We start from the raw sequence: 26,437 nt of genomic DNA on the forward strand, positions 1-26,437 counted from the left end.
GTGTGTCCAGCAAATCTCTAACTTTCCTGTCCTTGGTGTAATTAGAAGGGCACAATGGGTGGGTTGTAGAGATGGCTCAGAGGTTAAGAGCACTGCTTGTTCTTCCAAAGGTCCTGAGTTCAATTCCCAGCAACCACATGGTGGCTCACAACCATCTGTAATGAGATCTGGTGCCCTCTTCTGGCCTGTAAGCATATATGCTGTATACATAATAAATAAATAAATTTTAAAAAAAAAAAAAAAAAAAGAAGGGCACAATGGGATTCCTGGTTCCATGGTGGCAGGGATTTTTTTCTCCAAAGAATTACTTTGTGTAGAGAGACTACCATTGTACACATTTTTATCCTTTTATCAAAACCCAAACAAAATTTCCTGAAGGGAAAGGCATTAATATTGAGAATCATTAAAAATGAAAATAAAAAAATAAAAAATAAATTTAAAAAATGAACATAAAAAGGTGCTGGAGAAGTGTGATCTGCAGTGTTGAAATGCTGGAACTTTGCTAGGCAGCAGTAGTCACCATGCGGTCCACACCATTTTGTGTTCAATATAATATGTACCTATATTGTCATGGAGGTGTGCTGCAAGCATGCGTGTGCTTTTCAGTGTGAGAAGAGCACCGATGAGATAGATCAGAGGCTAGTCTGAAGTCACAGTGCACTGTGATGGGAAGCCGGCTCAGGTGCATCTCAGTGGTAGAGTGCTAGCCTGGCATGTATCAGGTCCTGACTTCCAGCCCAGCAGTACCAGTAAAAGAGAAAAAAGGAGAGTGAACCCAATCCACATCCCTAACTTAGCAGCAGTAGGCCCCAGATTCCAGGTGGGTCATGGGCCAAAGGAAGACACAAGTTCTCATGATCGCCGTCAAGGCTGTGCACATGAGCACCATTGGGCCACCAGGCACGTCCCTTTAGCCCAGTCTTCCTGTGGGGCTCTTTTCCCCTGCATGCAGATCTACCCTTATCCTGGTGATCCAGCCTTCCTGCTGAGCTCCTGCCTAGGAGCCTGCTGGGGTGTGTGTGTGTGTGTGTGTGTGTGTGTGTGTGTGTGTGTGTGTGTGTACATGTATGTACAGAAAGCACTGTGCTTACTGCCTTCCTTGCTGTTCTGTACTCTATACTCACAGCCACCTCTACTTTCCTCTAGATTCTTCTTCTGATTGACATTGAGCAGTCCTACATCAACACGAACCATGAAGACTTCATTGGATTTGCCAAGTATGTACTTATACAGCCAGTGACGAGGGCAGCACCCATTCCCACCCCAGCACCAGAATGTCTGTCTGCCTGGTGGGAATGCTGGGCACAGTGCAGAGCCATTTGAGAGGACCTTGAAGCTTTTGGGGCTCATCGTGACTTCTGTGATAGCGCCCTCACCCAGCAGGCTGCCTGTGGACATCTCAAGGACAAAGTGGGGGTTCTGTGGATAGTAACTTAGGGAAGGGGGAGGCCAGCCAGGTTCACACCCTGCAGGACTTCTCAGAGCCTTTCATGGACCAACATACATCCAGATCCTGGCCTTTCACGAGCAGAGCCCTCGCACGCTTTGCTTTCCACGTAGACACTATACATTGAAAACCAGAGCGTTGGGCTGGGTCTGTCTGTCTCCGTGGTTAGCACACTTGCCAACATGTGCACGGCCCTGGGTTAGACCACGTAAGCCAGGTGTGGCATCTGGTGCATTGGCCCAGGGTCAACCATAGCACTGGACCAGCTGGGGAGACCTGAGTGCCACTAGGGGTGTTGTGGGGACTGGTATGGGTTCTCTCAGATGGGGCTAATAGGACCATACCACACACATCTATATACTAGTGGTGTGCTTTGATGCCTGGCCCCCGGGTGGAGCAGTCAGCAATCCCAGCCAGGTCCACCTGCCCACAGGAATTTCCTGTGCAAAGTCAGACAGGACAGTGTGTTCAGGGCTCCTGGACGTCCAGAGGGTGGCTGTGGGGCCTGACCTTAGGGTTCTGGAGACCTCTTGACAGGGCACAAGGCTTGAAGTTTATGTCGTGCTCTGGGCAAAGCTGATGAAGCATCTCTTCTGGGCTGGGCACACAGGGGCTGCGAGAAGTGAGTGAGTGAATGATCAGAAGCCCCTCTGAGGACGGTGGCTGTGAGTCTCGCTCTCCCGACCGTGCGTGGACAGCGTGGCCCCGGATTGGTGGCTGCCAGTTTCCTCACCTCAATGTCTCTGCTTCTCACACTTCATCCACAGTTCCTTCTCACACTCTCTCCTGTTTTTCCTTTGACCACTCCACTTCTTTCTCTGGATTCCGGGGCCTTCCCTCGTCCCCAGCTGTTACTATACTGAGGAGCTGGTCACAGGGTGGGTATTGCCTGCTGTGTGCCTTTTTCCCTGGTGTGTGACCCGGGGTGCCTGTGGGGGATGTTCCAGGAGCCCCTGGATTACAGCAGAGCCCCTCCTTCAGCCAGGGCCCCGCCAGGCCTTGTGAAGAGGACAGTGGGTAAGACACCCAAGTGCCTGCCCCTAGGACTCACAGATGGGGAGTGAGTGGGTGGCTGAGGAGAGCCGCAGATGAGACCTGGAGGGACCCGTCCAAAGACGTCCTGACAGCAGTGGCCACAGGCCAGGAACTCCTGAGGGCTGGAGGCTGGGAGGGAGGACCATCAGCCAGTGTGTCAGGGTGGACACAGCAGCTGGTGGCCACACCCCTTGCCAGGACTGCCCTGTAGGCAGGCTGAGGAGAAGAATTTAGATGACCTGCCATGGTCCCCAAGGCTCTGGTTAGGGCCGGGGAGAGGTGTCTCTGTCTTGGCTGCTCTTTGAGGGGCCACCAAGCACTCACGGTGTACTGCTTCTGGGCCTTGTCACTCCACAGCCTTGCTGTAATGGTGGCTTCTGGGCCTTGTCACTCCACAGCCTTGCTGTAATGGTGGCTTCTGGGCCTTGTCACTACACCGCCTTGCTGTAATGATGGCGTAGTCTGCTCCCATCTCCTTCAGTGTGGACATATTTCTTCTTTGTCTAATGGCCTAGGCTTCAGACTGCCTCAAAACATGGCAGACAGGGCCCAGGGGAAAGCCCTGAGGCCTGCTAGTGTGGCCCAGTTGGTCGAGCACTTGCTTAGCATGCAGGAAGTCTAGCACAGGTCACAGGGACCTGACAGCACACACCCATCCTCCCACCACAAGAGGCAGAGGCAGGGGTGAGTTCAGAGTCACCCTCTGCTGTATTTCTGAGTTAGAAGCTAGCCAGGACCACAGGAGACCCTCCCTCAAAAAAAAAAAAAAAAGTGTAGGGTCAGTAAGATGGCTTGGCAGGTAAAGGTGCTTGGTGTACAAGCCACATGGGGTTAGATCCCCACTGTACAAGCATGTGCCTCCCAAGAGATTGACAAAAGTTTCACAGTAAAGCAAGCCCTGGTGTGATAATGTCAGGAAGAGCACTGGGTGTTACTCTACATCGGTTCTTAGTTTTCCAGTCCTTACCAACCCAGAATAAGGAGCCCATCCCTCCAAACACACTCAGCCCGTCCGGCTGCTGACTGAAGCTGTGCTGCTGGGTCCCAGGCTCCCTGTGCAGGCCACCTGAGCTCAGACTCATGCTCTGCCTAGCTTCTTCCCTCTTTCCGGGGTTACTAGCCTGCACTCTGCTAACTGCCGCTTGAGACTCAGCTGGTCTGTGCTGTAGGAAGTCTCAGAGCAGCCGGCAAGGAATGCAGCCAAGCTGTATTGCTGTTGGTGTCTTCTGCGGTGTCCAACTAGAGCAGCAAGATGGGGCTGTAGACAGGACAGAGTGGTCAAGAGCACTGGCTGCTTCTACAGAGGACCTGGGTTCTGTTCCCAGCACCCACATCAGGTGGCTCACAACCACCCGCAACTCTAGCTCCCGGGGATCCAATGCCTCTGGCCTCCAGGGGCACCTGCACATGTGTGGTGCACATAAATTCACACAGGCACACGCACACTTTTTTTTTTAGAGAAGTAACAGGACACAGTTGTTTTCGGGTGGTTATGTAGCTATGTGATTGTTAGAGCAGTGCATGTATCAAAACCAATGAGGAGAGGGAACACAGTGGCCTGCCTAGAGGGACTGGGTGCAGAGTGCTTTCCTGGCATACACAAAGACTTGTGTTCCAGCCCCAGCACCTCATAAACCAGGTATGGAGGCACTAGGTTGGTAAAGGCAAGAGGATCAGGAGTCAAGGTCATCTTAGGCTACATGTAGGGTTGGAGGCCAGCCTGGGCTACTTGAGGCCCTATCTCAAAATTGATTGTAAACCTAATAGTGCACAATCCCAGCACTTGGAGGCTGAGGCAGACAGATCTCTATCAGTTCCTGGCCAGCCTGGTCTACATAGTGAAATTCGGGACAGCCAGGGCTACATAGTGAGACCCTGTCGCAAGAGAGTGATAGAGGGAGCTAGAATTGCTGTGGGCCTGGGGGGGAGAGCTAGCCCAGCATGCATGAGGTCTTGCATGTGTCTGCTATATCTCCCTTTAAAAAGTGAGGGAGGAGAATGTGACTGTTGATGAGGGAACATGCAGAAACCTCCTGTAATGGGTTTAGGTAGTCCCTGGCTTGAGTCAGGACCTTCTAGCGAGCCCCAGAGTTAGGAGGGCTTGTTCTGAGAGCCACTTCCAGACTGATGTAGGGTCAGGGGTGGGAAGAGAATGGGAAGAAACCTCAACTATGTTGTGCTAAGGTCTCCCTGGGCCAGCTCCCTGTCCTGTTCCCCTGCATCTTACACCTGCTCTGTGAGGCTTTAAGTTCAGTGACTTGTAGGAAACAGCTGGTGCTTCTGGAGTGCTCGTGAGAAGGTTCTAGAAGCCAGGGTTAGCCAGACACATTTTTCTTGTTTCATGTGCTCTAGCTGTCCTCTACATACAGGGGCCATGTCTTTGCCTCTAGCCTTAATGGGTCAGTGTGCCCCTAGGGAAAACACCCTAGCCTGGGCCACCAGGGCCTCTCTTCATCTCCCTCCCACTCTCACCTGAACATGCCTTCTCTACTTCTGTTACAGTGCCCAGCAGAGGAGCACACAGCTGAACAAGAAGAGGGCCATACCCAATCAGGTAGCTCCCCTGCCTCAGCTGTCATTCTCTTCTGGGGACAGCAGCGCACTGAGCACCATCATAGCACTTGATATGGGAACTGACCCCTTAGTACCAGGCCACTCACTCTCTCAGCCGCTGGTCCACACGGCTGTTAGGGCTACAGCTCCCACAGGGCCTGGGGGGCAAATTCCAACACCCAAAGGCCTCATCTAACATCTAAGGTGGAATTAGAGTTGACCCCCAAAGCAGGGGATTGTGTAACAATCACCCTGAGGCGTGTGCAAGCAGATTGTGTTTCCTAACTCTTGGCCCCAGAAGTGAATCAGGTAGATAGAAGCCATGGAAGGTGCCACAGGCAGCTCAGGAGAGATGGAGGTGGTTTGAATCCCACACCCGGAGAACCCCCAGGTTTCCTTTAGATCTACCCCAGCTCCAGGGGCCTTGCACATGTGTGAATGGCTTCATAATGCCAGCATTACATGTCTGGTTGGGCTTGTTCTGTCCAGTTTCTGCCACTGCCCCCCAATCTCCTTCCCATGTCAGACTGGGGTGAGGGTGGGGTGCTGTGCTATTGTATCTTGCACGATTTAGAGCCAGATTGGGAAGAAATGTAACAATTGCATGGTTTTGAATTTTCTTTTTTTTTGCGCTTGCTATAGGTAGTTCATATGTTGTTGCTTTTTTTTGTTTGTTTGTTTGAAAGAAGATAATGAATTAAATATTAACACCGTGAATATAATTAATAGCATGTAATTTTTTTCTTTTGCTGTTTTTTTGTTCCTCTGCTCTTCTTTCTCCTGTCATTGTGCTTTTCCCGCTTTTCCTCCGTCCCTTCACGTCCCTTCATCTCTCCTCCTCCTCCTCCTCTTTCTTGATTGACCCACAACCCTAACTTTACATTCTCAAAGGGGGAGATCTTGGTAAGTACCTGCTTAGTGTGGAAGCTAACTTAGAGAGTCTCGTAGTAAAGGAGGTCCACCCTTCACCTCGACTCAAAAAACTAACCAATGAGCTAACCTGGGAGCCACATGCCACCGCTGTCACCGGACCTCTTGTCCTGGGTATCTGCTGCTCTCACAAAAATACTAACCCAGTTACTCCTTTCTGGGAGGCGCACTCTTCTGCATGGTTCCTAACAGGTTCTCCTGGTGCCCTGTAGTTCAGAGATGGCAAATACGCAGCCCACACATAGCCTCCATCCCCCTCAGCTTCCTAGCCATGGAAGATTGTGCTCAGATCCTGCTGGGATTCATTATTGCTGCTGCCCGCCCTTACCCTTTCTGCCTTCTGTGCAGACATCACTGACTGACCAGAGCATGTGTTATTACCACATGCAGCAATTTGCCCTCTCTGTACCTGTGGCAGGCATGACTAAATGATCCAAAACTCCTTCCTGTGATTTTCCTCTACAGTGAGCCTGGGGCAGACATTGCTAGTCAATCCTGGCATTCTTATTTAGTATGTATACCACCAACTCCCTCATTCTGTAGCTGTTGTAACTGATTGTAGTAATTTTTTCTTTTATTTTCTCCATGTGATATCCTACTCCTGTACTCATGATGGACATAAATAATCAGGTTGGCTCTAGCCTACTGCATCCCTGGGAGATAGGATGATTAGTGTGGACATTCAGCTCCACCACCAACCCCCTTTTTTTTCCTTATCCATTGCCTGGGACAGATATCACTCACTGGTGCCAGCACGTTTTTCTGCTGTGCTCAGAATTGTCGCCATACTCCTGGGCAGCTCCCCCAGTCACTTGATGTGTGTCGTATTTGCCATCCTAACTGTGGGTAACTCATCTTCCCTCTGTACAAGGGCTGGGAGCTGGGGTGTCAGAAGGGTGTGAGGCCCAGCCCCGTTGAGGGCTGATTCTAGGTGGAGGTACTCCCTGCAAGCAGCTTGACCCCTAGCCCTGGCAGTCCCCTTTCTCCAGAATATTCTTCTCTGCAAAGATGTTCTTCGGGTTTGGAGCCTTTGCAAAGGCTGAGCTGGTTCTGTGCCAGTGGCGGGTCCTTGACGGGCCTGGGGCCTGGTAAAGCTGGCTGGGTCAAGGCTGAAGCCTGGTCCAGTGTTGGAGACGAGGGGCCAGGGGCCAGATCATCCTAGGCTTGGAGCAAGTCAGACAAGTACTGCTTCTTCCCTCTAGCCCAGACAGCCATTGTTTCTACCTGGTTCCATTCTCCTGGCCACAAAGCCATGTGCAGCCACAAGGCCATGAGCATGGCTGGTCATAGGCTCTGGGTGCCTAAGCCATACTCGGTCTTCCAAATGATCTTCACCCAGGGAGGAGACCATCATGGCTCCTGCTGAGCTCACCTTGCTGCCCAAGCCACCAGGAGGGGCCATCTCTCTTCTGTGTGCCTGCATGCCTGTCACTGTGTACCCCAGAAATGGGAACCCTAGGTGCCTCTCCTGTTGCAGCACCTCTCCCCTGCTCCCTTCTCCCCCCAAGTCCTTGGGTAGGGCTGTGAGCTGGGTTCCCAGTCTGCCTTGGGGATAAGGAGGCAAGCCTTCCCTGTTCCCTGGGGTCAGTCTGTGTCTGGACTCGTAGGGTGAGAGTTTTGTCTCCAGCTGCACTGGGCTATCTGCTCAGGCAGGGGCTGGAAGGGAAGGTGCCTTGGGGCCTCTTGCTAGCCTGTGTGCCCTGAAGTCCAGTCAGCCGCTCTGGCTGCCCTTACCCTTAGTGGAAGCAGCTGGGCCAGACCTCCAAGGGACAATGACACACTTGTTATGCAGGACAACAGAGACCCTACCATGTGGCATTACTCTTCTTTCGGTACAGTGGCAGCTTGGGCCCAAGTTTCTCTCCGTGGTTGCCGTGTGGTGACTGAGTGTAAGTCCAGTAAGCTCTTGAGGCTGGGCCAACTCTAGTCAAAGGGCAGAATACAGCTACAGCCACCCCAGGCTGTCTGACGGTCCAGAACCAAGCAAGCAGCCTTGCCAACCTCACAGCCAGCCTAGGTGGCCTGGCGTCAGGGGTGTTCCTGGATGCTGAACTTCTAGAGGCCATTTTGGAATGAATTGGTAGGAGTCAGTCACTCTGTTCATAGCATGGACACCATGCCCTCCCTAGGCCTCCAGGCATCTCTGGGAATCCAAGGTCTCTTGACATCCCAAGGAGGGAAAAATCTGTACCCTCAGCTTTAATGAGGGATGTCAAGTGGCAGCTTATGCTGTCCCCAACCCAAGAAGGGACTTCAGTCGTTTGCAGGAGTCCTTGAAACTTTAGCGGCCGCTGTAGCCGTCGTGGTCTGTACTTGAGCCCACCAGTGCCCACAGTAGCAGACTAGGTGGACACAGCCCTGTTGAGGTTGGGCAGCTCTGGAGGCAAACAGGATAGGGAAGAGAAGTCTCCACTCCAGGCTCCAGACTGACCCCCAGAGAACCTGTTCTGGGTTCTTGTACTCCATCCTACCTGGGAGCCCCAACTCTTCATGGCTATGCACAGCACATGCTCTGCAGCCTGCCTTAGTCCCATGCATCCCTGTTGCCACCTCTGCCTTCTTCCCACTGTCCCCAGAATGCCCAGGTCAGGAGGTGGGGGGCTCAGGCCTACATGTGCCTCCGTGTCCCAGGGATCACGGGAACATGAAAACGTGGCCCCCCAGTCTGCCTGCGCCTAGCAGTCAGCTGAGTGCCCAGGCTGTCCTGGCTTCGGTTCCCCATCCAAATGACATATGGCCCAGTGAGCTCTTCCCATGGACTGTCTCCGAGCCCAGACCCTGAGTAGTTATGCATAGAAAAGTACGCTCGCTGTGCTTGAAGCTAGCAGGGACACAGTCCCAGTCTCGACCCTCTCAGGGTCTCTGGAAATGGTCTTCTGGGCTGCTTTCTTTGTCCTCAGCCCCAGGAAGGAAGTGACAGCCACCAGTCACATGGTGTGGGTTCTCCATCAAGGCATCTCAGCTTGCTTTGTGTGACCCGAGGAAGTGCAGTGACCTACTCCCGCCTCCTGGCCTGGGCCCCTTGCCATTCTTAGGACATGCATTTTGTTCTGTACGTCACTCAAAGCACTCTAACCACAGAGGGGCTTCTAGGGTCCCCCCGCGCAGTTCTGTCCCTGGGCTAGTGATTTGCTTCCTGTCTGTCTGTATCTCCATCCATCCCCACACCTGTCCCAGCTCCCCGTCTGATTCCCAGCTGGGATTGCTTGGGTTGATATGGAGCTAGGATCCTGGCTTGGGGCTGGAAGTAACCCTGCCGCAGAACCGGGCTTCCATCCTTACTGGGGAGGGAGGGGGTCGGTGGGGTAGCAGGGTTGTCCTCCCTGCTAAGATGAGTCCTCCCCACCAGGTGATCCGCAGGGGCTGGCTGACCATCAACAACATCAGCTTGATGAAGGGCGGCTCCAAGGAGTACTGGTTCGTGCTGACAGCGGAGTCCCTGTCTTGGTACAAGGATGAGGAGGTGAGCAGCTGGGGACAAGGGTGGCCTGATGAGGAGAGAGGAGGCGGCAATTCCAAACTGATTCCCTTGGCCAGCACTTGTTCTCTCAGTCACTTGAGAAGGGAGTTGACATGCTGAACTCTCCACACTAGGAAGCAGTACAGGCAGAACCGGGGTGTGTGCTGAGTCCAGACCCGTCCGGTTACACAGGCCCTGGGGCAGGCAGTGAGTAAAATGCTCGTCCTGCTGCAGAGGACCCGACTCCAACCCCAGACCTCCGTGGGAAGGAGGGCGCAGTGTGTGCTCGTAGTCTAACAGGGGAGGCAGACACGGGGTCTGCTGGCCTGTCTCAGAAAGCCAGAGAAATGACACCAAAGTGGTTCTCTGGCTTCCGCATGTACACGCGCTTACACATAAAACGTACATAGACCCTCACAATAGAGAAGTGAGAAAGAGAAAGAAATGGAATGTGGGTGAAGCTCAGTCGGTAGACTACCTGGCTAACACACGTGAAGCCTTGGTTCCATCCTCACTCAGCATCACATAAAGCAGGCATGGTGGTACATGCCTCTGATACCAACACTCAGGATGAGGAGTTCCCGGCCCTGAAGCTTCATCATGCCGATACTTCTCTATGAAGGGTGGACCCTGGCCTGAGCTCCCTCCCACTGTTGAGGGAGCTGAGGGGGCGCTCTAGTCCCAGGCCTCGTACAGGGCCGCTCCCAGCATGCACCCTAGTGTTTTGTACCAGTGGTCACCTCTGCAGGCTCTTCAGCCACCATAGAGGAGGGTCCCCACCATCACCAGTGTACCAAAGGGGTGCTGGGACTTCAGCATGGTAGGGACATGTGACAGGAAGCCTGTTCCTGCACATTGCATTGTTCCTTCTTAGAAGCTGGCCAGCTGGTGTCCTGGCCCCTGAAGTGGTACCCTCAGTGGCAAGGCCAGACTTCACTTGTAGATGTAACCAACCATCTTATTAAATAAGAAACACAGAACCAATGTAAAAGAGAAAGCCAAGAGGTCAGAGCTCAGAGCTAAAATCTCACCCTTCCTCCTGCGGTGGTCCTAGCTTCCCAAAAGAGACCTATTTCCTGTGTGTCTGTCTTTTCATAGTCTTTTGTTCTGCCTTCTCATTGGTTGTAAACCCAAACACGTGACTGCCTCGTCACTGTCTGTATGTACAGCTCCCCAGGTCTTAAAGGCGTATGTCTCCAATGCTGGCTGGATCCCTGAACACACAGAGATCTACCTAGCTCTTCTACCAAGTGCTGGGATTAAAGGCATGTGCCACCACCGCCACACTCTTGCTATGGCTCTAATAGCTCTGACCCCCAGGCAACTTTATTTTTTAACATACAATCAAAATCACATTTCAGTACAATTAGAATACCACCACATTCACTGGTCTTTTTTTTTTAAACACAGACTGGGTTTGATTTCACTCTGTAGCTCAGGGTGACACTATATCCTCCTTGCTCACCCCCCCTGTGCTGGGATGACGGGCATACACCACCACCTTGGGTTTATGAGGCATGGTACATGCGGGGGAGGCACTCTCCCCATCGAGCCCAGGCTTCTCTGGTCACTGCTGTGAGGTTCGGGGCACAGACGTAGTGGTGCCCCACGTGGAGGCTTGGTGGAGCAGGTGGGACTGGGGCCGCACAGTTGAGAGCAGGCGAGCGGCCCACCCTTCAGTCCCAGTGCCCGGGCGGCAGAGGCAGTGAGGCCGGAGGGATGGCTCGGCGGTTAAGAGCACTGGCTGTTCTTCCAGACGACCCAGGTTCGATTCCCAACAACCACACGGTACTCATAGTTGTCTGTAACTCCAGGCCCAGGGCACAGACACCCTCATGCAGGCAAAACATCAGTGCACATAAATGGGGGTAAAAGAGGCAGAGACAGGAGGATCTCTGTGAGTTTGAGGCCTACAGAAGAGCTCCAGGACAACCAGACCTGTTACAAGAGAAACCCTGTCTTGCAAAACAAAAACAGAAAGAAAGCTTGCATGCCCATGAGGCCTCCCCCTGTGCCAGGCTGACAGACTAGGTAAGGCCACACAGGGCTACATTCAGAAGGCATGCTCCTCCATTTCTTTATAGACTTTAAATGTGTTACATTTATTTATCTGAGTGTATGTGCACAATTGTGCCAGAGCACATGGAAGTCTGAATACAACTTCCAAGAGTCTGTTCTCTCCCACCATGTACCTTTCCTGCCATGTGGCCAAACTCAGGTGGGCAGGCTTGGCTGCCAGTACCTTTACCCATGGAGCCATCTTTCAAGTCCTCATCCCCTTCAGTAAGTGCTCAAGCCCACCTTGGGATTGGTGCTGTCGTGGCTAGGTGGGGAAACTGAGGCCTTGAAAGGTGGCTAGCCTCATGTCACAGAATATGGAAGGGTCCCTGTAAGGGGGAACACTTCATGGTGGTGGTCTGAAGGACACCTCTGCCCTGAGTTCAGGCCATTCCCACACCCAGACCAGAAGTGTTTATTCAGGGGTCTTTGAAGATAACTCCCTTCTCCATGGGAGGCCATGGGCTTGCTTCTGGATGGTCTACCATGGGCCTATCTGAGGTATCTGTACGCCTCTAAACTACAGGCGCCCCCAGTGGCCATCATGTAGATGCAGTTGCCCTCGGGGCTGAGGTGATGAGGACTGGTTGCCCTCCCTCTCTTCTTGCCTGTCTCTTAAGTTTTTATGTATGTGTGTGTGCAGGTGTGCACGTGCCCTGGGACACACGCATGGAGGTCAGAGGGCAGCTTGTGGCCACGGTTGCTTCTTTCCACCGTGCGTTCAGGGGTCAAGCCTGGGTCATCAGGCTTGGTGGCAGGCTGGTTTATCTACTGGGACATGTCGTGGGTCCCAAGGGCTTGTTTGGTTGTTTGGTTTGGTGTGGTGTTTGTGTTTTTACATCTTTATGCATATGGGTGGTTTTACTACATATCTGTCTGTCTGCCATGTGTGTGCACAGCCCTCAGAGGTGAGAAGAGGGCATTCGATCTCCTGGAACTTCTTACAAGAGGTTGTTAGCTGCCACATGGATGCTGGAAACCAAACCTCTAGAAGAGGAGACAGTACGTTTTTGGTTTTTTGAAACAGGGTTTCTCTGTGAAACAGTCCTAGCTGGAGACCAGGCTGGCCTTGAACTCATAGAGATCCGCCTGTCTCTGCCTCCCGGGTGCTGGGATTAAAGACGTGTACTGCCACCACCCGCCTGAGGCAGTACTTGTAACTACCCATCTCTTCACCCTTCTGTTTGTGTTTTTAAAAGTCTTTTACTTATTGTTGTTATTAGATTTACCCTTCTTTCTGTCCCTGCATCTGTGAGCTTGGTAACCCCTGCCTCAAGGATATCAGGGATCTAGGCTGCACAGTGCCCCGTGGTGAGCCCAGGATAGTAACCTGGCTGTCTTTTTTCTGTAGCACTTAAAACTGTTGGGGATTGTGTCCCCCAGGGTGAGGCACCCAGCTGTTGAGTTTCTGGGTTCTCGCTCCAGCACTCTAAGAAAAGCATGCTGACAGCTGGGCAGACCAGGGGTATGTGTGTGGTTGTCCAGGCTCCTGCTTTACAGAGGAGCCTGGCCCTGGGCCTAGCTGACAAGATGAATATTGAGTGCTGCTTTCCGTTGCTGGGAAGGACCGTGCACTGGGCCTCACTGTAGACCAGCCCTGTGACAGGGCCTCAGCACCAGCAAGAGGAGTGAGAGGGTCCCTGTGTGTGCTGGAGATGTAGCAGGCTGGGATGGATCCAGGGGCTGTGGAGGATCCTGGCAGGGCCCTCAGCATCATGGGCAGCAGTCATCCCTGAAAGCCTTTGGTAAAGACCAGAAGGCACCTTTTCTTTATTTTAGGAATATAAAAAGAGAACAGAAGCCGGGCAGTGGTGGCGCACGCCTTTAATCCCAGCACTCGGGAGGCAGAGGCAGGCATATCTCTATGGGTTCGAGGCCAGCCTGGTCTCCAAAGCGAGTTCCAGGAAAGGCACAAAGCTACACAGAGAAACCCTGTCTCGAAAAAAAAAAAAAAAGAAAAGAAAAGAAAAAAGAGAGAGAACAGTGCCAATTGAAAGCAAGGAAAAGGGCCAGTTCAGCTGAGGACATCCTTCCCCAGCCCCAGGGCTCTGTCAGTCCTGGGACTACTTTTCCCACCCTCTTCTTCCTTCCAGAATTTTCCATGGTAGAGACAGCAGCACAGAGGGTCACACTCACCTCGGGTCGTCTGTTCCCACTGCCGTTGCTCGCCCAAGCCCAGCCTAACCAATGTGCAGACTACTGTACATATCACAGCCTGCTGAACAGCTAGTCTGAACACTGGGATGGCGGGGATGGTAGTTCAGTCCTCAGGGTGGCCACTGCAGGCCGGGGAGCCTCTGCTTCTCCCAGGGTCCTCCATCCATGCTTGTACCCCATGCTCTTCTGACGTGGTAAGGCCAGGGTGACTGGCTCACATCTGCAGAAAGTTGGGGCTTTCAGGAAATCTGAAGGCAGGCTGGAGGAGGGCTTGGGTCGATGGCCCATGCCACGAAAGGAGGTCCCTGTGCAGTTGTGTATTCTGCGAGCAAACACATGCGCGTGTTTCTGCATGTGCGTGTGAGTGAGATGGCAGCCGCCTGATCTGGGCAGAATCACGTATAAACAGTTCCAGATGTGGCAAGCCTGGATGTCTGTGACTCAGTTACTTGGCCCTGGTCTGCTGGTGGGAAGCTTCCTGCCTCATGACACCACAGAGTTCAGACCACAGAGTTGCTCTGGGAAGTTGTCCCCTCAGGAAATAGAAGCTCCTTCAGGGACCCCCAAACCCCAGCTTTGTTTCTTATAATCGCACAGGCTTCAGGGATGCCCTCTAGCATATAGCGTCTGTGTGCAGATGTTCCGTCCTCTGTGGCCACAGACCCTCTCTCTGCCTGTGCTCCAGTCAGGCATTCAGACCCAGTGAGGCTAACTGGAGTCAGTCCAGAGCAACAACAGGAAATCTAGAGCCAGAACCGTACCACCCTCCCCATGGTGAGACTCAGCAGTCCTCTTTGGTAGGTGGGGAACGGACATAGGAGAAAGCAGCTTGTCCTAAGGCTCGCAGCCTGGAAAGGCAGAGTGGAGTTTAACACAAGTACACATACGATGTTCAGGCTAGGTTGTCGCAACACACACATACATACACACACACACACACACACACACACACACACACACACACACACACACACACACCGCTTTCAGCACTATAGCTGCTGGTGAATTCAGAGATGGTATTCCAAAAGGCTTCCTTCTGGGGCTTTTTGATAGCACAACGGCCAGAAACATGAGAGTCACGAAAGATGTCTAGGTTGAGCCTGGGGAGCTAGCTGTGTGGAAAAGAGTATTTATCTGAGTTCAGATCCCCAGCACCTGTGGAAAATGTGTGGGTACCTGAACCCCAGCACTGTAGTGGGCAGAGAGGATGGCTGGAACTTGCTGGCCAGCATCCTAGCTCCGGGTTTAGTACAAGAGCCTGTCTCAAGGAAAGAGACATCTTCTGGATCCCCGTGACGACATCTCCTTCCCCGACATGTGTGTACAGCATACACACGGAAGATGTCCAGGGGAGGGTTTGAGGCTCAGTTAGAGCTTTTGCCTAGCATACACAGAGCCCTGGGTTCCATCCCAGTACTTCATGAGCTGGGTGTGATTGATGGTTCAAGCCTGTAATTCATTACAGCTCTTGTGAGGCAGAGGCAGGGGGATCAGGAATTCAAGGTTATCCTCAGCTGTATAGCAAGTTGGAGGCTAGCCTGGGCTATGTGAGACTTTGGTTTTGTTTTGTTTTAAGTCTGTGTAGTGCAGAAAGTCCCCACAGAGAGCTGACTTTATCTACAGCCTTACTTAGGTTATGCAGTGGCCCCTGCTCTGTGCCCCCGGACAGCCAGCTTCCTCTTCCGAGCAGACAGAAGAGGAAGAGTCCTGTGAGCGGATCAACGAGGCTTTGGCCACTGCTGCCAGTCACGTGCCTCTGAGAGTTGTAAAGACACTAACCGGCACAGGCCTGCCATTGCTGCTCCTTGGGAGCCTGAGGCAGGAGGATTGGGACTTAAAGAAGGCCTGGCTCACTTAGTGAGCCCTGTTAGGATGAGACGAAAGAGTGGTGCCCACGCCGCTGAGCAGGGGGGCTCGCCCGTGAGTGAGCTCCTGGCTTCCGTTCCCAGCATCGCCAGAGCCTGTACCGAAGGCTTGGGCTGACCTCAGGGGTGGTGCTTGCCTGGCATGCACGAAAGCCTGGGCTTGATTCCAAGCATGGAGTAAAGAGAGACGGTGACTCACAAAGCCAGGGACACTTCTATGGCATGGGTGGCCTGGCATTCTGCCGTCGAGGTGGCCTCTCGGTGCTGCAGTCTCCCTCCCCGTGAGTGAGACCATCACCATAACTCTGTCAGTTGGTCCGTTACCACTGGGAATGAAGAGTGGTCACACTGCACAGGAAGTTAGGGCTGAGCAGTCTGAGCAGCACTGCATGTGTTCTCCGGACGGAGAACAGAATTGACAGGCACCCATCTGGGGTCTGCTGGGTCAGCCGGGCAGTCACCTAGGTCATAAGCACAGTGTCTACAGTAGGGTGGGATAGGGTCAGCCCTAAGGTCCCTTCTGCTCGGACTCTAAGAAGGCAAGGAAGGGGCAATGTAGGGTGTTGGGACAGGAACTTTCTGAACAGAGGCCTTGGACATACATAAGAGACCTGGAATTTTAAGGGAACATCCAGGTGGACAAGGGGGTGACAGAGCTCTCAGCACACCACGTCAGGTGTTGGCAGTAGCTTTCAGGTGGCTGCCGGCTCTAGGGGAGGCTTCTGCCCTCTGTCCTCAGGAGAAAGAGAAGAAGTACATGCTGCCGCTGGACAACCTCAAAATCCGGGATGTGGAGAAGGGCTTCATGTCCAACAAGCACGTGTTTGCCATCTTCAACACGGAGCAGAGGTGAGGAGCCTGGGGGGGTCCCCGGGAGGTCCGAGTGGCCAGCAGCCTTGTTCACAGGTTTCCAGAGTCCTGAGCACTCACGCATGAGTCCCTGCCCCAGGGTCTCACCTAGAAAGGGAGTGTAGTTGAGAACTGTCCCAGGGGTATTTCTGTGTAGTGGAGGTGAGGGCAGAGCACCATAGATACAGACGGTGGAAATGATGGAGTTAGCGTGAGGACCGGCACAGTGCTTGAGAGGCAAAAACAGGAGGGCCCCTGGTGGTCACTACCCAGCTAGTCTAGCCAGTTCTGTAAACTTCAGGCCACTGAGACAGACTGTGTCTCAAAGAGGGAGGTGCACAGAAAGTGAGGAGGACAGCTGGGTTGACTCTAGCCTCTGCATACACATGCACACACCCACGCCCACAGACTGACTTGCTAACTTGCCCTGGATTGTTCCTGTATAGAGACCATTCAGTGATGGAAGCCGGACTCAGGGCTCATGGTAGATTGCCTGCCTAGAGTCCACCAGTGAGAATCTGGAGGTGTGTGGTCAGTGAGCTGGTCAGATGGCTCAGAGTAGAAAGTGCAGTCCTGGTGGCCTGAGGTCAGTCCCTAGAATGTACGTCACACACCACACCACACACACACACACACACACACACACACACACACACACACACACACACCATCGTCGTAATAATGGAAAAATTGTAAGCCATCTTGTCAGGATGCCAGACAGTGCAGGCTGAGTGTATTCCTGCTGTTGTAGGAAGTTCTGGTAGACATTGTTGCTGTGCTCTTCCCTGCAGACACCTCAGTGGGAGCTCCTAAGCCAGAGCAGGTATCACGAGATATGCCCAACATGGGACTGGTGGGCAGCCATCCCTGCAGAAGAACAGGAAAGAGGGTTAGGCATGGTGTCAGGAGGCAGAGGCAGGTGGATCTCTTGAGTTCTAAGCTAGCCTGGTCTACAGAGCAAGTTTCAGGACAGCCAGGGAGGGCTACACAGAGAAACCCTCTCTTGAAAAACTAAAAAAAAAGGCGAAATTCCCTGACAAAAATAACTCAAGAGGGAAGGAGTTCAAGTTTATCGCTGACGGCCTCTCACTGTGAGGAGCCTGAGGCAGCTGGGCACGCCACCCCCGTCACAGACAGAGACGAGTGCTTCCGTGCTTGCTCACCTTCCCCGTCTAGAGAGTGCACGGTGTCATGTGCCATTCTGCTGAGCTGAGTCTCCCACAACAGGCGGACCCATTGCAGACTTGACCCTATGGAGATTCCTCCCAGGCCGTTCTAGGTTATGTCAGGTTGATAATTAAAGCCACCTGTCACAGAGAAGAAATGACTGAGCTCAAAAAGCAGGTTGGAATGTCCGGCATGGTGGCACACACCTCTAATCTCAGCACACAAGAGCCTGAGGCAGGAAGTTCTAAGTTTGAGGCTGGCTGTGGCTGTATAGCAAACACTGCCCTATAGATAGATAGATAGATAGATAGATAGATAGATAGATAGATAGATAGATAGATAGATAGATAGATAGATAGCAAGCTATCAACACTTCTGTCCAGATTTGCGTGATCTGACGGCAGTGTGTGGTATGTATGTAGATGGTACCCGGTGCTATAGCATACATGGCAGACACACCCAGAAGTCCTTTAACAAACTGGGGACGCTACTAGAACCAACTCTATGCCCAGGTCAGGCAGAGCGCCCCCTGCCAAGAGTCTGTGCTTTTAGTGGTCAGCCATGTCCCTTTCTGCCGCCCACTCCAGGAATGTCTACAAGGACCTACGACAGATAGAACTGGCTTGTGACTCCCAGGAAGATGTGGACAGCTGGAAGGCTTCGTTCCTGCGAGCTGGGGTCTACCCAGAGAAGGACCAGGTGAGGAGCCGCCTTCCTGCCCTGGATGGCACACCAGAGGCTGCCTGGGAGAAGTGTCAGTCAGCTTTCCTTTGCTGCGGTAAAAATAGCTGCTGGGCCCCTGGCTTAGGTGACAAGGCGCTTGCAGCACAAGGGCAGAGTTCGGTCCCCCGGACCCACGTGAGCAGCAGCGGGGGTGGGGAGAGCAGCCTGCCTCGCCCGTCACATCTTCGTCCCCAGGTCATGGGGAGAGACTTGTCTCTAAAGTAACTCTGCTCTTCATGGTGAGTTCTAGGACAGCCAGAGTTACCTGGCAGGTAGGTAGATAGATTTTGAAGTAGTGGAGATAAGGAAAGCCCCATCCATGTTGGGATACGAAGAACAGCTTGTAGGGATGATGCTCTCTCTCTCTCTCTCTCTCTCTCTCTCTCTCTCTCTCTCTCTCTCTCTCACACACACACACACACACACACACACACACAGACGAACACAGATCAACAAGTACCTGACACACACAGCTAGGGAGAGGTGTCCCGTCTCGCTCCCTGCTTGGCCCCATGCGACGTGAAAGGGCAGGGCCAAGGTATCTCCAGGGATGCACCCCTAGTGACCTACCTCCTCCAGCTGAGCCAAACGTGGTGAAGTTTCCAGAGCTTCAGATTCAGTGTGTTGTTCTAGGAAGATGGCTCAGCAGATAAAGGCACTGGCCACATGGTGGCTCCAGGGGTCTGACACCCTCTCTGGCCTCTGTGAACATCTGCACACACACACATGGTATATACACTGATGTACACATACATCAACACAGGACACATAGCTGACACCCACTGAACCAAGTGAGTCAGAGTTGGGCTCGGTTTCTCATTAGGATCCAGAAAGTTCTCCAGCGGATTCCATGATGGCCTGCAAGACAGGTAGACTTGGGACTCTCATCTGCCTTGTTTTCTCTTCTCTTCCTGTCCTTGCAGTGAAGTCCCAACAGAATCCTGGGCATCCCCAGGGACACTGGGTTCCCCCCCTTCCCCTGGGAAAAGAGTCCTGCCTGGCTTTAACCAGTATACCCCAGCACAGACACCTGGTGTCCAACAGGGCCGTCGGCAGGGCAGGCACATAGTTCCCAAGAGGGGGACTCCACAACAGCTCTTGAGCTGTGCTCACCTCCTCTGTGTCCCTTGCAGGCAGAGAATGAGGATGGAGCACAGGAGAACACCTTCTCCATGGACCCGCAGCTAGAACGACAAGTGGAGACCATCCGGAACCTGGTGGACTCCTATGTGGCCATCATCAACAAGTCCATCCGAGACCTCATGCCAAAGACCATCATGCACCTCATGATCAACAATGTGAGTGGAAGCTCCAAGGTAGCCAAGAGCTAGCTGAGCTGGCCAGGCGATCCAGCCACAGCACCACAAAGACCAGGCATTTGAAGTGTACACCTGCCTGCCCAGCACCAGACAGTGGAGGCAGGAGGATCAGAAGTTCACCATCATTCTCAGATACATAGCCAGTTTGAGGGTGTCTTTGATTATGTAGGACCTTGTCTCTGAAATCAAAACCAAGGCAGGCAAGGTGGCTCAGGTAAAGGCCCTGGAACTCACTCCACAAAGCTGTCCTCTGACATGCACACTATGACCCACATACAACAGAGTAATAATACATAACATTATTCCAGCACTCAGGAGGCAGAGGCAGGATGAGTTTAAGGTCAGACTGGTCTCCAAAGCAAGTCCCAGGACAGCCAGGGCTGTAAGAAAGAAAGGGGGGGGGGGGGATAACATTAAGAACAAATTAAGGGCTGGAGAGGTGACAGTTAAGAGCACTGGCTGCTCTTCCAGAGGTCCTGAGTTCAATTCTCAGCACCCACATGGTGGCTCACAGCCATCTACAGTGGGATCTGATTCTTCTGGTGTGCATGAAGATAGAGCACTCATATACAGAAAATACATTAATAAAAAATCTTTAAGGAAAACAACAGAAACTTAATTTTAAAATAAGTCCTGCAAAGTTAGAGCAAGTTGGTTTGTTGAGGTAGCTTTTTGTTTTGTTTTTGTTGTTGGTTAGTTGGCTTTTGTGATGTTGGGGATTGAACCCAGGTCATGGTGCATGTTAGGCAAACACTGGATTATTGAACTGCACCTCTACCCCTCACTGGGGGTTCTAGGCAGGGGCTCTACCACTGAGCCACACCCCAGCCCCTCACTAGGGGATTCTAGGCAGGGGCTCTACCACTGAGCCACACCCCAGCCCCTCACTGGGGGATTCTAGGCAGGGGCTCTACCACTGAGCCACACCCCAGCCCCTCACTGGGGGATTGATTTTAGCTCTGTGGCTAAACCTCAGCCTGTGATGGATGCTTTTCTAGTCACGTTAGGCTTCTGAGTTCTTGGCTAATGGGAGGATCTGACCTCTCCCCCCATTGTCCTCAGACAAAGGCCTTCATCCACCATGAGCTGCTGGCTTACCTATACTCCTCAGCAGACCAGAGCAGCCTCATGGAAGAGTCAGCTGAGCAGGCCCAGCGACGAGACGACATGCTGCGCATGTACCACGCGCTCAAGGAAGCACTCAACATCATTGGGGACATCAGTACCAGCACCGTGTCCACGCCTGTGCCCCCACCTGTCGATGACACTTGGCTCCAGAACACCAGTGGCCACAGGTCTGGAGGGCATTTTGCCCCTGATGAGCCCATACCTGCTCCACCCTTTCTGTTCCCTCCGTCCCATCAGGAGATAGGCCACAACTGAAGGATGGGCAGGGCACAACACACAGACCTGAGAACCTGTCCTGCCTAAAGCCACAAGGGTAGCCATGGCTTCCACGGGCCAATCTGAGCCAGATCCTTGGGGGAAAAAAACCACACACATTGTAATTCCCCACCAGCCTTTTTATCTTCTAGTGCTTTCTCTATGGGTTAAGTCCAAGTAGAAGCCAAGGGCAAGAAGCCCAGAGGCAGGACAGTCACCACAGGTCAGCCTCCGAGATCCTAGAGAAGGGCACAGGGGAAGTTCTAGAAGGCAAACACAGACATCTAAGCAGCCACAGTCGGGGGAGTCAGTGTAGTGCACCCACTGAGACTTCAGGAAGAGGACCAGAGCCCAGACCTGGGAGGATCAGGTCTCTAGGCCCAGTGGGGAACAGGGCAGGCAGGTGCCTCACAGAGAGACCTAGGGCCACACGTTGGGGACCAGGGCTGGGCTCTGACAGGGTCTTGGGCTGTACGTGTCCAAGTGCAGCAATCTCGACACACTTGCCCTTCCAAGCTTTACCGTCAGCACACAGGGACCCCCAGTAACTTGGAATGGTGTGGCTCAGGCTGGTGGTTCCCAGTGCCTCTGCCCCCCATCTTAGTCCCTTACAGTGGGTGTTCAGAGTATCCTCTGGATTCAAGCCTCTCTCTCCTCCACAGCCCCACCCCACAGCGCCGACCTGTGTCCAGCGTGCACCCACCAGGCCGGCCTCCTGCAGTGCGGGGTCCCACACCAGGGCCCCCCCTGATTCCTGTGCCTGTGGGGCCTACAGCCTCCTTCTCGGCACCCCCCATCCCATCCCGGCCTGGACCACAGAGCGTGTTTGCCAACAATGACCCCTTCTCAGCGCCACCTCAGATACCATCTCGGCCAGCACGGATTCCCCCTGGTATCCCACCAGGAGTGCCCAGGTAAGGTGCAGCCTGCATCCTGGGGTCCCTTTGTGGTGACCGACTCCCTCCTTCTGCTGACTTCCGGTATAGCCCGAGTAGTGTGTGTGCCGAGGGAGGAACTGAGCCCTAGAGTGGCCCACCCCACTTAGCCAGTGCCACAGGAGAGTGGATCAGCAGACGCCAGGGCTCCTGGCCTATCCTCTGAGCAGCAGGTTCCATGTCCCCTAACCCTGGGCACCATGTGTCACTGACGCCTGGTGAGCTAGACTCTGTCTCCGTTTCTGAGCCCCAGGGAGGGCGGGGAAGCAGGACACCACCTCCTCTAGTCAAAGTGCAGTTCAGTCCCCAGGACCCTCTTGCTGGAAGGAAGGGACCAGCTCCTCCCAAGCAAGCCACAGGGATACCAGAGAAAACACACCTGGATTTGATCGGCTCCCTCCTGGTGCCCCAACTCCGGGAGCACCCTGGGTGGGCTGGAGGGGCTGGGTCCTCACCTCCCTGCTCCCCTGCTCCCGGCCTCACTGCCCCCCACCTCCCCATGTCTTTACTCTCTTTGCAGCAGAAGAGCGCCCGCTGCGCCCAGCCGGCCCACCATTATCCGCCCAGCCGAGCCCTCCCTGCTCGACTAGGCTGCAGGGGCCGTGTTCTGGGGCTCCTCGCGCACCCACAGTGCAGGAGAGCTTTGGTGGTCTGGGCCCCACTACTGCCCTGCCCCTGCTGGGACCAGGCTCCCTGTGGGCAACCCTCCCTCTCCTCCCTAGCCCGGTGGACATGACAGTGATGGGAGGGTGGGAGCCCCAGAAAGCAGGACATGGGGACTTTGCACTTTGGGACAAGGAGAGCCCTCTGGTTGGCATCCTTGGGACCATCTGGAAAGAAAAATTCAGGCTGGTGTAGGGGAACTCTACAGGGGCTTCCCCACAGACTGCAAGCCTGTGTGTTCTTAGGGTACAGGAACTGCCCAACTTTTCCTGAGGGCTCTTCCGGGGGGAGCCAGGCCCAGGGGGCCCAGTGTGGCCACCCCCGGCTCGAGCTGTATATATATCTTCTCTGGCCATATTAACCGCACCACCTGAGCCCAGCCCAGACTCGACAGCCAGAGGCGCCTTTGTGCCTTCCTTAGGCCTGGAGTTCCTCAGCTCTGGCCTGCCTCACTCTCCTCAGCCCCAACGTGGTTTGGGCTGTGTGAGCTGGGGAGACATCAGGGGCTTCTTGGCTCCCAGCCAGCCCTCCCCACAGGGTGGGCCCTGGTGCCTCTGTGCAGACGCCGTTCCCACTGCTTGGTTTGACCACTGTTAAGTGCCTGCCTCTGTATATCCTATTAATAAACTAAATAAAGGGAAGCCCCTCTGGTGGCTGTGTGTGTGTGGGCCTTTTGTGTCTGTCCCAGCCCAAAGGGAGACTGTCCACCCTGTCCTGGGGCTGCCCTTCGCTCATTTCCATGTGTGTCTTCTGTCATCCCTTCCAAACCCCCTACCACCTCCCCATCATGCTCATAGGAAACAGGCATTGTAGCCACGCCCTCAGTGGCACTGTGGCCACGCCCACTTCCAGGTCCCCCACTAGCTCTCTAGGGGACGCCATTCAACTTTGCTTTATGATCTTTTTCTTTCGTGCCAGGCGACCACCTCCATCGGCTCCTGCCCGACCTTTCTTCTGAGCTTCGTGGGAGTGCCCTCCCGCCTTCCTGGCTGCCCTGCCTTGAGGCTAGGTCTGCCCCAGGCTGATTTCCCTGAGCCCCAGTCAGCAGGCACTATTAATGTTTCTGACCATAATTTATTGACTCCAGTGCCCAGGACAGATGCCCTTTGTTCCTTGAGGCTCGCAGGCAGGCTTTGGTGGGGCTGCATCTCAGCCCTCTGAGACCCTGCACTCTGAGAGGAGGAAGGGGCCCCTCTTGGAGTTCTGTTACCAGATCCCCCAACCAGCTGGCTCCCCTCTGGGCCAGGACTCCTTCCTATCAAATAAAAGTGACTGTCCTGGCAAGAACTCTGCAGATGTGTCTCCTTCCCAGACCCTAGCAAGGTCTTACTTATCCCCAGGAGCAAAGTGGAGACACTGAGGGTGGGTGTATCCCACTGGGCAAGAGACAGCTGCGCAGCATGACCCCATCCTGGTGGCTGGAAGACTTAAGCTAAGGCACAATTTCAGGAGAAAACCAGGGCATCTGAGAGCCATACATCCCCAACTGCAGTGCCCAACACTTCCAGCTTCCAAGAAACAGGCACTGTTGCTGAACCTCCCTCCAAGGGGTCTGCAGTCCACTTGCACTCCCCGCTCATCCAGGAAGGGGGACATGGGGCCACTGCTGAGAACCCAGCTGCAGCTTCTCTGAGTCTGGGCGGTCTCCAGCAAGTCACACATGCCTGTTCCCTCCGTTGTTTCGTTCATCTTCTGTGGCTGGGGCTACGTGGGTACAGGACGCTTGTCATGGAAGAAGCGCTTGAGTGTGCAGACCTGCAGGACGGCCACCAGCAGCAGCACAGCCACATTGGCAGCTGACCAGAAGTTGACCCGCTCCAGGTTGTCTTCTTGAAGGTTCCGATCACGGGCCTCAAAGGCTCGGAGCAGAGTCAGCATCTGGATGCTCCGTTCCAGCCGGGTCCTCATAGTCTCTATGGATTCCTGCCAGGGCATGGAGAGGAAGGGGTCAAATCCTCACTCAGGCCACTCACTGGTCACACTCACTGTGTGACCATCAGCAAGTCAATGTGCCTCTCTGGCTTCATGTCTCACAGCCTCTCCTAGAAACAGGGATTTGTTGTTGTTTTTTGTTTTGTTTTTCATTTTTTTCCCCTTTATGTTGTTTGTTTTTAGGTAAAGACTTTTTGGTTTTTCGAGACAGGGTTTCTCTGTGTAACAGATCTAGCTGCCTGGAACTAGCTCAAGACCAGGCTGGCCTCAAACTCCCAGAGATCCACCTGCTTCTGCCTCCTAAGTACTAGGATTAAAGACATGTGCCACCACCACCCTGCTTCTTTTGGATTTGTAAGATGGGATCTTGCTATGTAGCCCAGGTTGGTCTTGAACTCACTGGAATCCTGCCTCAGCCTCCTGAGTGCGGGGATTACAAGCATGCACTACCACACCCAACTCACCTTGATGTCTTCCATTTTGACATCAAGCATCTCCTCTGGCTCCACAGCTTCCGCCCAACCTTCCACCTCCTCCTCGTCTTGGAAACTGTCAAAGATGAGCTCAAAGAACACTAGCTTCTCAGAGATGGTGCTGAAGGAGTTGTCAAAGCACAGCCTGTAGTCCCCAGCCTCAGTAGGCTCCACCCTGGGCAGACAGACGAGACACACAGACATGACCCTGCAGTGACCAGCCAGCTGCTCTGTGGAGCCAGTGGGATGGTAACCCGAGGCCACTGGGGAGCTGCAGGGCTGTAACTGAACCAAGACAGGGCAAGACTTCACTCACGTGTGCACCCCATCAGCCTTTCGAGACTCACTGACCAACAGCACACCCTGAGGGCTCTCCAAGGTGAAGTCCACGTCCAGTCCAGCTCCTCCAATCACCTGAAGAGCAGGTAAGAGTTGGGGGACAGGCAGGTTTGGGCCAAGTCTGTCTTCCACAGAAGGCCTGGGTTGAACCAAACTGGAAACGACCCACCTGAGACCACCAGGAGCCTATCTTAAAAACAAAACGTACCTGTTTGGGGGAGGGGAGCAGTGACTGGCTGTCAGAGGACAACTTACAGGCGTCGCTTCTCTACTTCTACCATAGAGTTACGAAACTCAGGCCTTCGGGTTTAGCTGCAAGCTCCTTTACCCACTGAGCCTTCTGGCTGCCCCCAAGGGCCTGAGCACCCATAGCCACACCTGCGAGGTCCCTTCCTGGTCCCTAAGACGCCACCAGGTGAGGTCTTTCATCAGGCCATCCCGCCACCCCCTTGGCAGTCCAAGGTGGGCGTCTAGCTAGCTGCGAGCTTACAGTGGGCACCAACCGGTAGCCGCCAGGGCACTCCCTTGGACCCAACCCGAAGAACTTCCAGCAGAGAGCCCCTTGGCAGCAAGACTGCAGGCATCCCGGCCACGCCCAGTCCCCGCCCCTCCTGCCGGCTGGCCACACCCCCTCCTGGTCCTACGCTGTATGCCGAGTCCGGGACCCTCTCACCTGGTACTCAGTCTCCAAACTAGCATTGGCCGGCGCGGACTGGTAAAAACACTGCTTCCTCCCCGCGGGAAGCAGGAAAGTAAACTCGCCGTCCTGAATGGGCGGCGGCCCCGCCTCTCCCACTCCTACTGATGGCAGGAGTAGCCACAGGGCCAGGGCTATTGCCGCACCGGCCGCCATCATCCGGGTCACCCTCTGCTCTTCTCTCGGGATGCGGGTCCTTTAAGAACACGTCCCGCCCACCTCTCATTTCGGCGAAGCTCATTGGCTGGAGCTTCTGTTCGGCCGCAAACCCGCGGAATGCTGTGTGAAGGACCCCAAAGAGGAGAGCGGCCCGGGTGAATGCCTCATCTGCTAGAAAGCGTACTAACGCTGATGCGGGTTTTGTGAAACTTCTCCATATCTGTTACCGTTGGGGTCGGAGGGAAAAAGTACAGACCTGAACTGATGAAGCACTTTTTTACAGGCAAAAGTTA

General features: G+C 53.9%; 2 protein-coding genes across 14 annotated transcripts in view; one reads left to right on the forward strand and one right to left on the reverse strand.

Moving 5' to 3' along the window:
- Positions 1-23,831, forward strand: part of Dnm2 (dynamin 2) — a 91,277-nt gene extending 67,446 nt beyond the window's left edge. For 3 of the 13 annotated variants that reach the window (XM_006986996.4, XM_076575813.1, XM_006986992.4), the window contains 9 exons: positions 1,147-1,217; positions 4,985-5,036; positions 9,315-9,428; positions 16,245-16,354; positions 18,109-18,220; positions 19,378-19,542; positions 20,626-20,858; positions 21,609-21,860; positions 22,402-23,197. In XM_006986996.4, the coding sequence (XP_006987058.1) occupies positions 1,147-1,217; positions 4,985-5,036; positions 9,315-9,428; positions 16,245-16,354; positions 18,109-18,220; positions 19,378-19,542; positions 20,626-20,858; positions 21,609-21,860; positions 22,402-22,471 (1,179 nt within the window). In that variant the 3' untranslated portion in view covers positions 22,472-23,197. Of the gene's footprint in view, positions 1-1,146; positions 1,218-4,984; positions 5,037-5,926; positions 5,939-9,314; positions 9,429-16,244; positions 16,355-18,108; positions 18,221-19,377; positions 19,543-20,625; positions 20,859-21,608; positions 21,861-22,401; positions 23,198-23,462 lie in introns of those variants that run through there. The other 10 variants (XM_042280503.2, XM_006986993.4, XM_006986994.4 and 7 more) reach the window with 5 other exon arrangements.
- On the reverse strand, positions 23,599-26,177 carry Tmed1 (transmembrane p24 trafficking protein 1). The gene is made up of 4 exons (XM_006986997.3): positions 25,962-26,177; positions 25,266-25,363; positions 24,941-25,124; positions 23,599-24,467 (listed from the first exon to the last, which is right to left on the reverse strand). The coding sequence occupies exons 1-4, from the start codon at positions 26,142-26,144 to the stop codon at positions 24,249-24,251; spliced, it is 684 nt and encodes a 227-aa protein (XP_006987059.1). The 5' UTR covers positions 26,145-26,177; the 3' UTR covers positions 23,599-24,248.
- Between the last annotated feature and the right edge of the window lie 260 nt (positions 26,178-26,437).

Source organism: Peromyscus maniculatus, chromosome 7, assembly GCF_049852395.1.
Source record: "Peromyscus maniculatus bairdii isolate BWxNUB_F1_BW_parent chromosome 7, HU_Pman_BW_mat_3.1, whole genome shotgun sequence".
Classification (NCBI taxonomy): Eukaryota; Metazoa; Chordata; class Mammalia; order Rodentia; family Cricetidae; genus Peromyscus; species Peromyscus maniculatus.

What these genes read in the sequence shown, in the direction of transcription:
- Tmed1 (XM_006986997.3), bottom strand. Translation starts at nt 26,144, where the DNA reads ATGATGGCGGCCGGTGCGGCAATAGCCCTGGCCCTGTGGCTACTCCTG. An exon ending in AAGGCTGATGGGGTGCACAC is followed by an intron (nt 25,125 to 25,265) that starts GTGAGTGAAGTC and finishes CTGTCTGCCCAG; the next exon opens with GGTGGAGCCTACTGAGGCTG. An exon ending in TCAAAATGGAAGACATCAAG is followed by an intron (nt 24,468 to 24,940) that starts GTGAGTTGGGTG and finishes ATGCCCTGGCAG; the next exon opens with GAATCCATAGAGACTATGAG.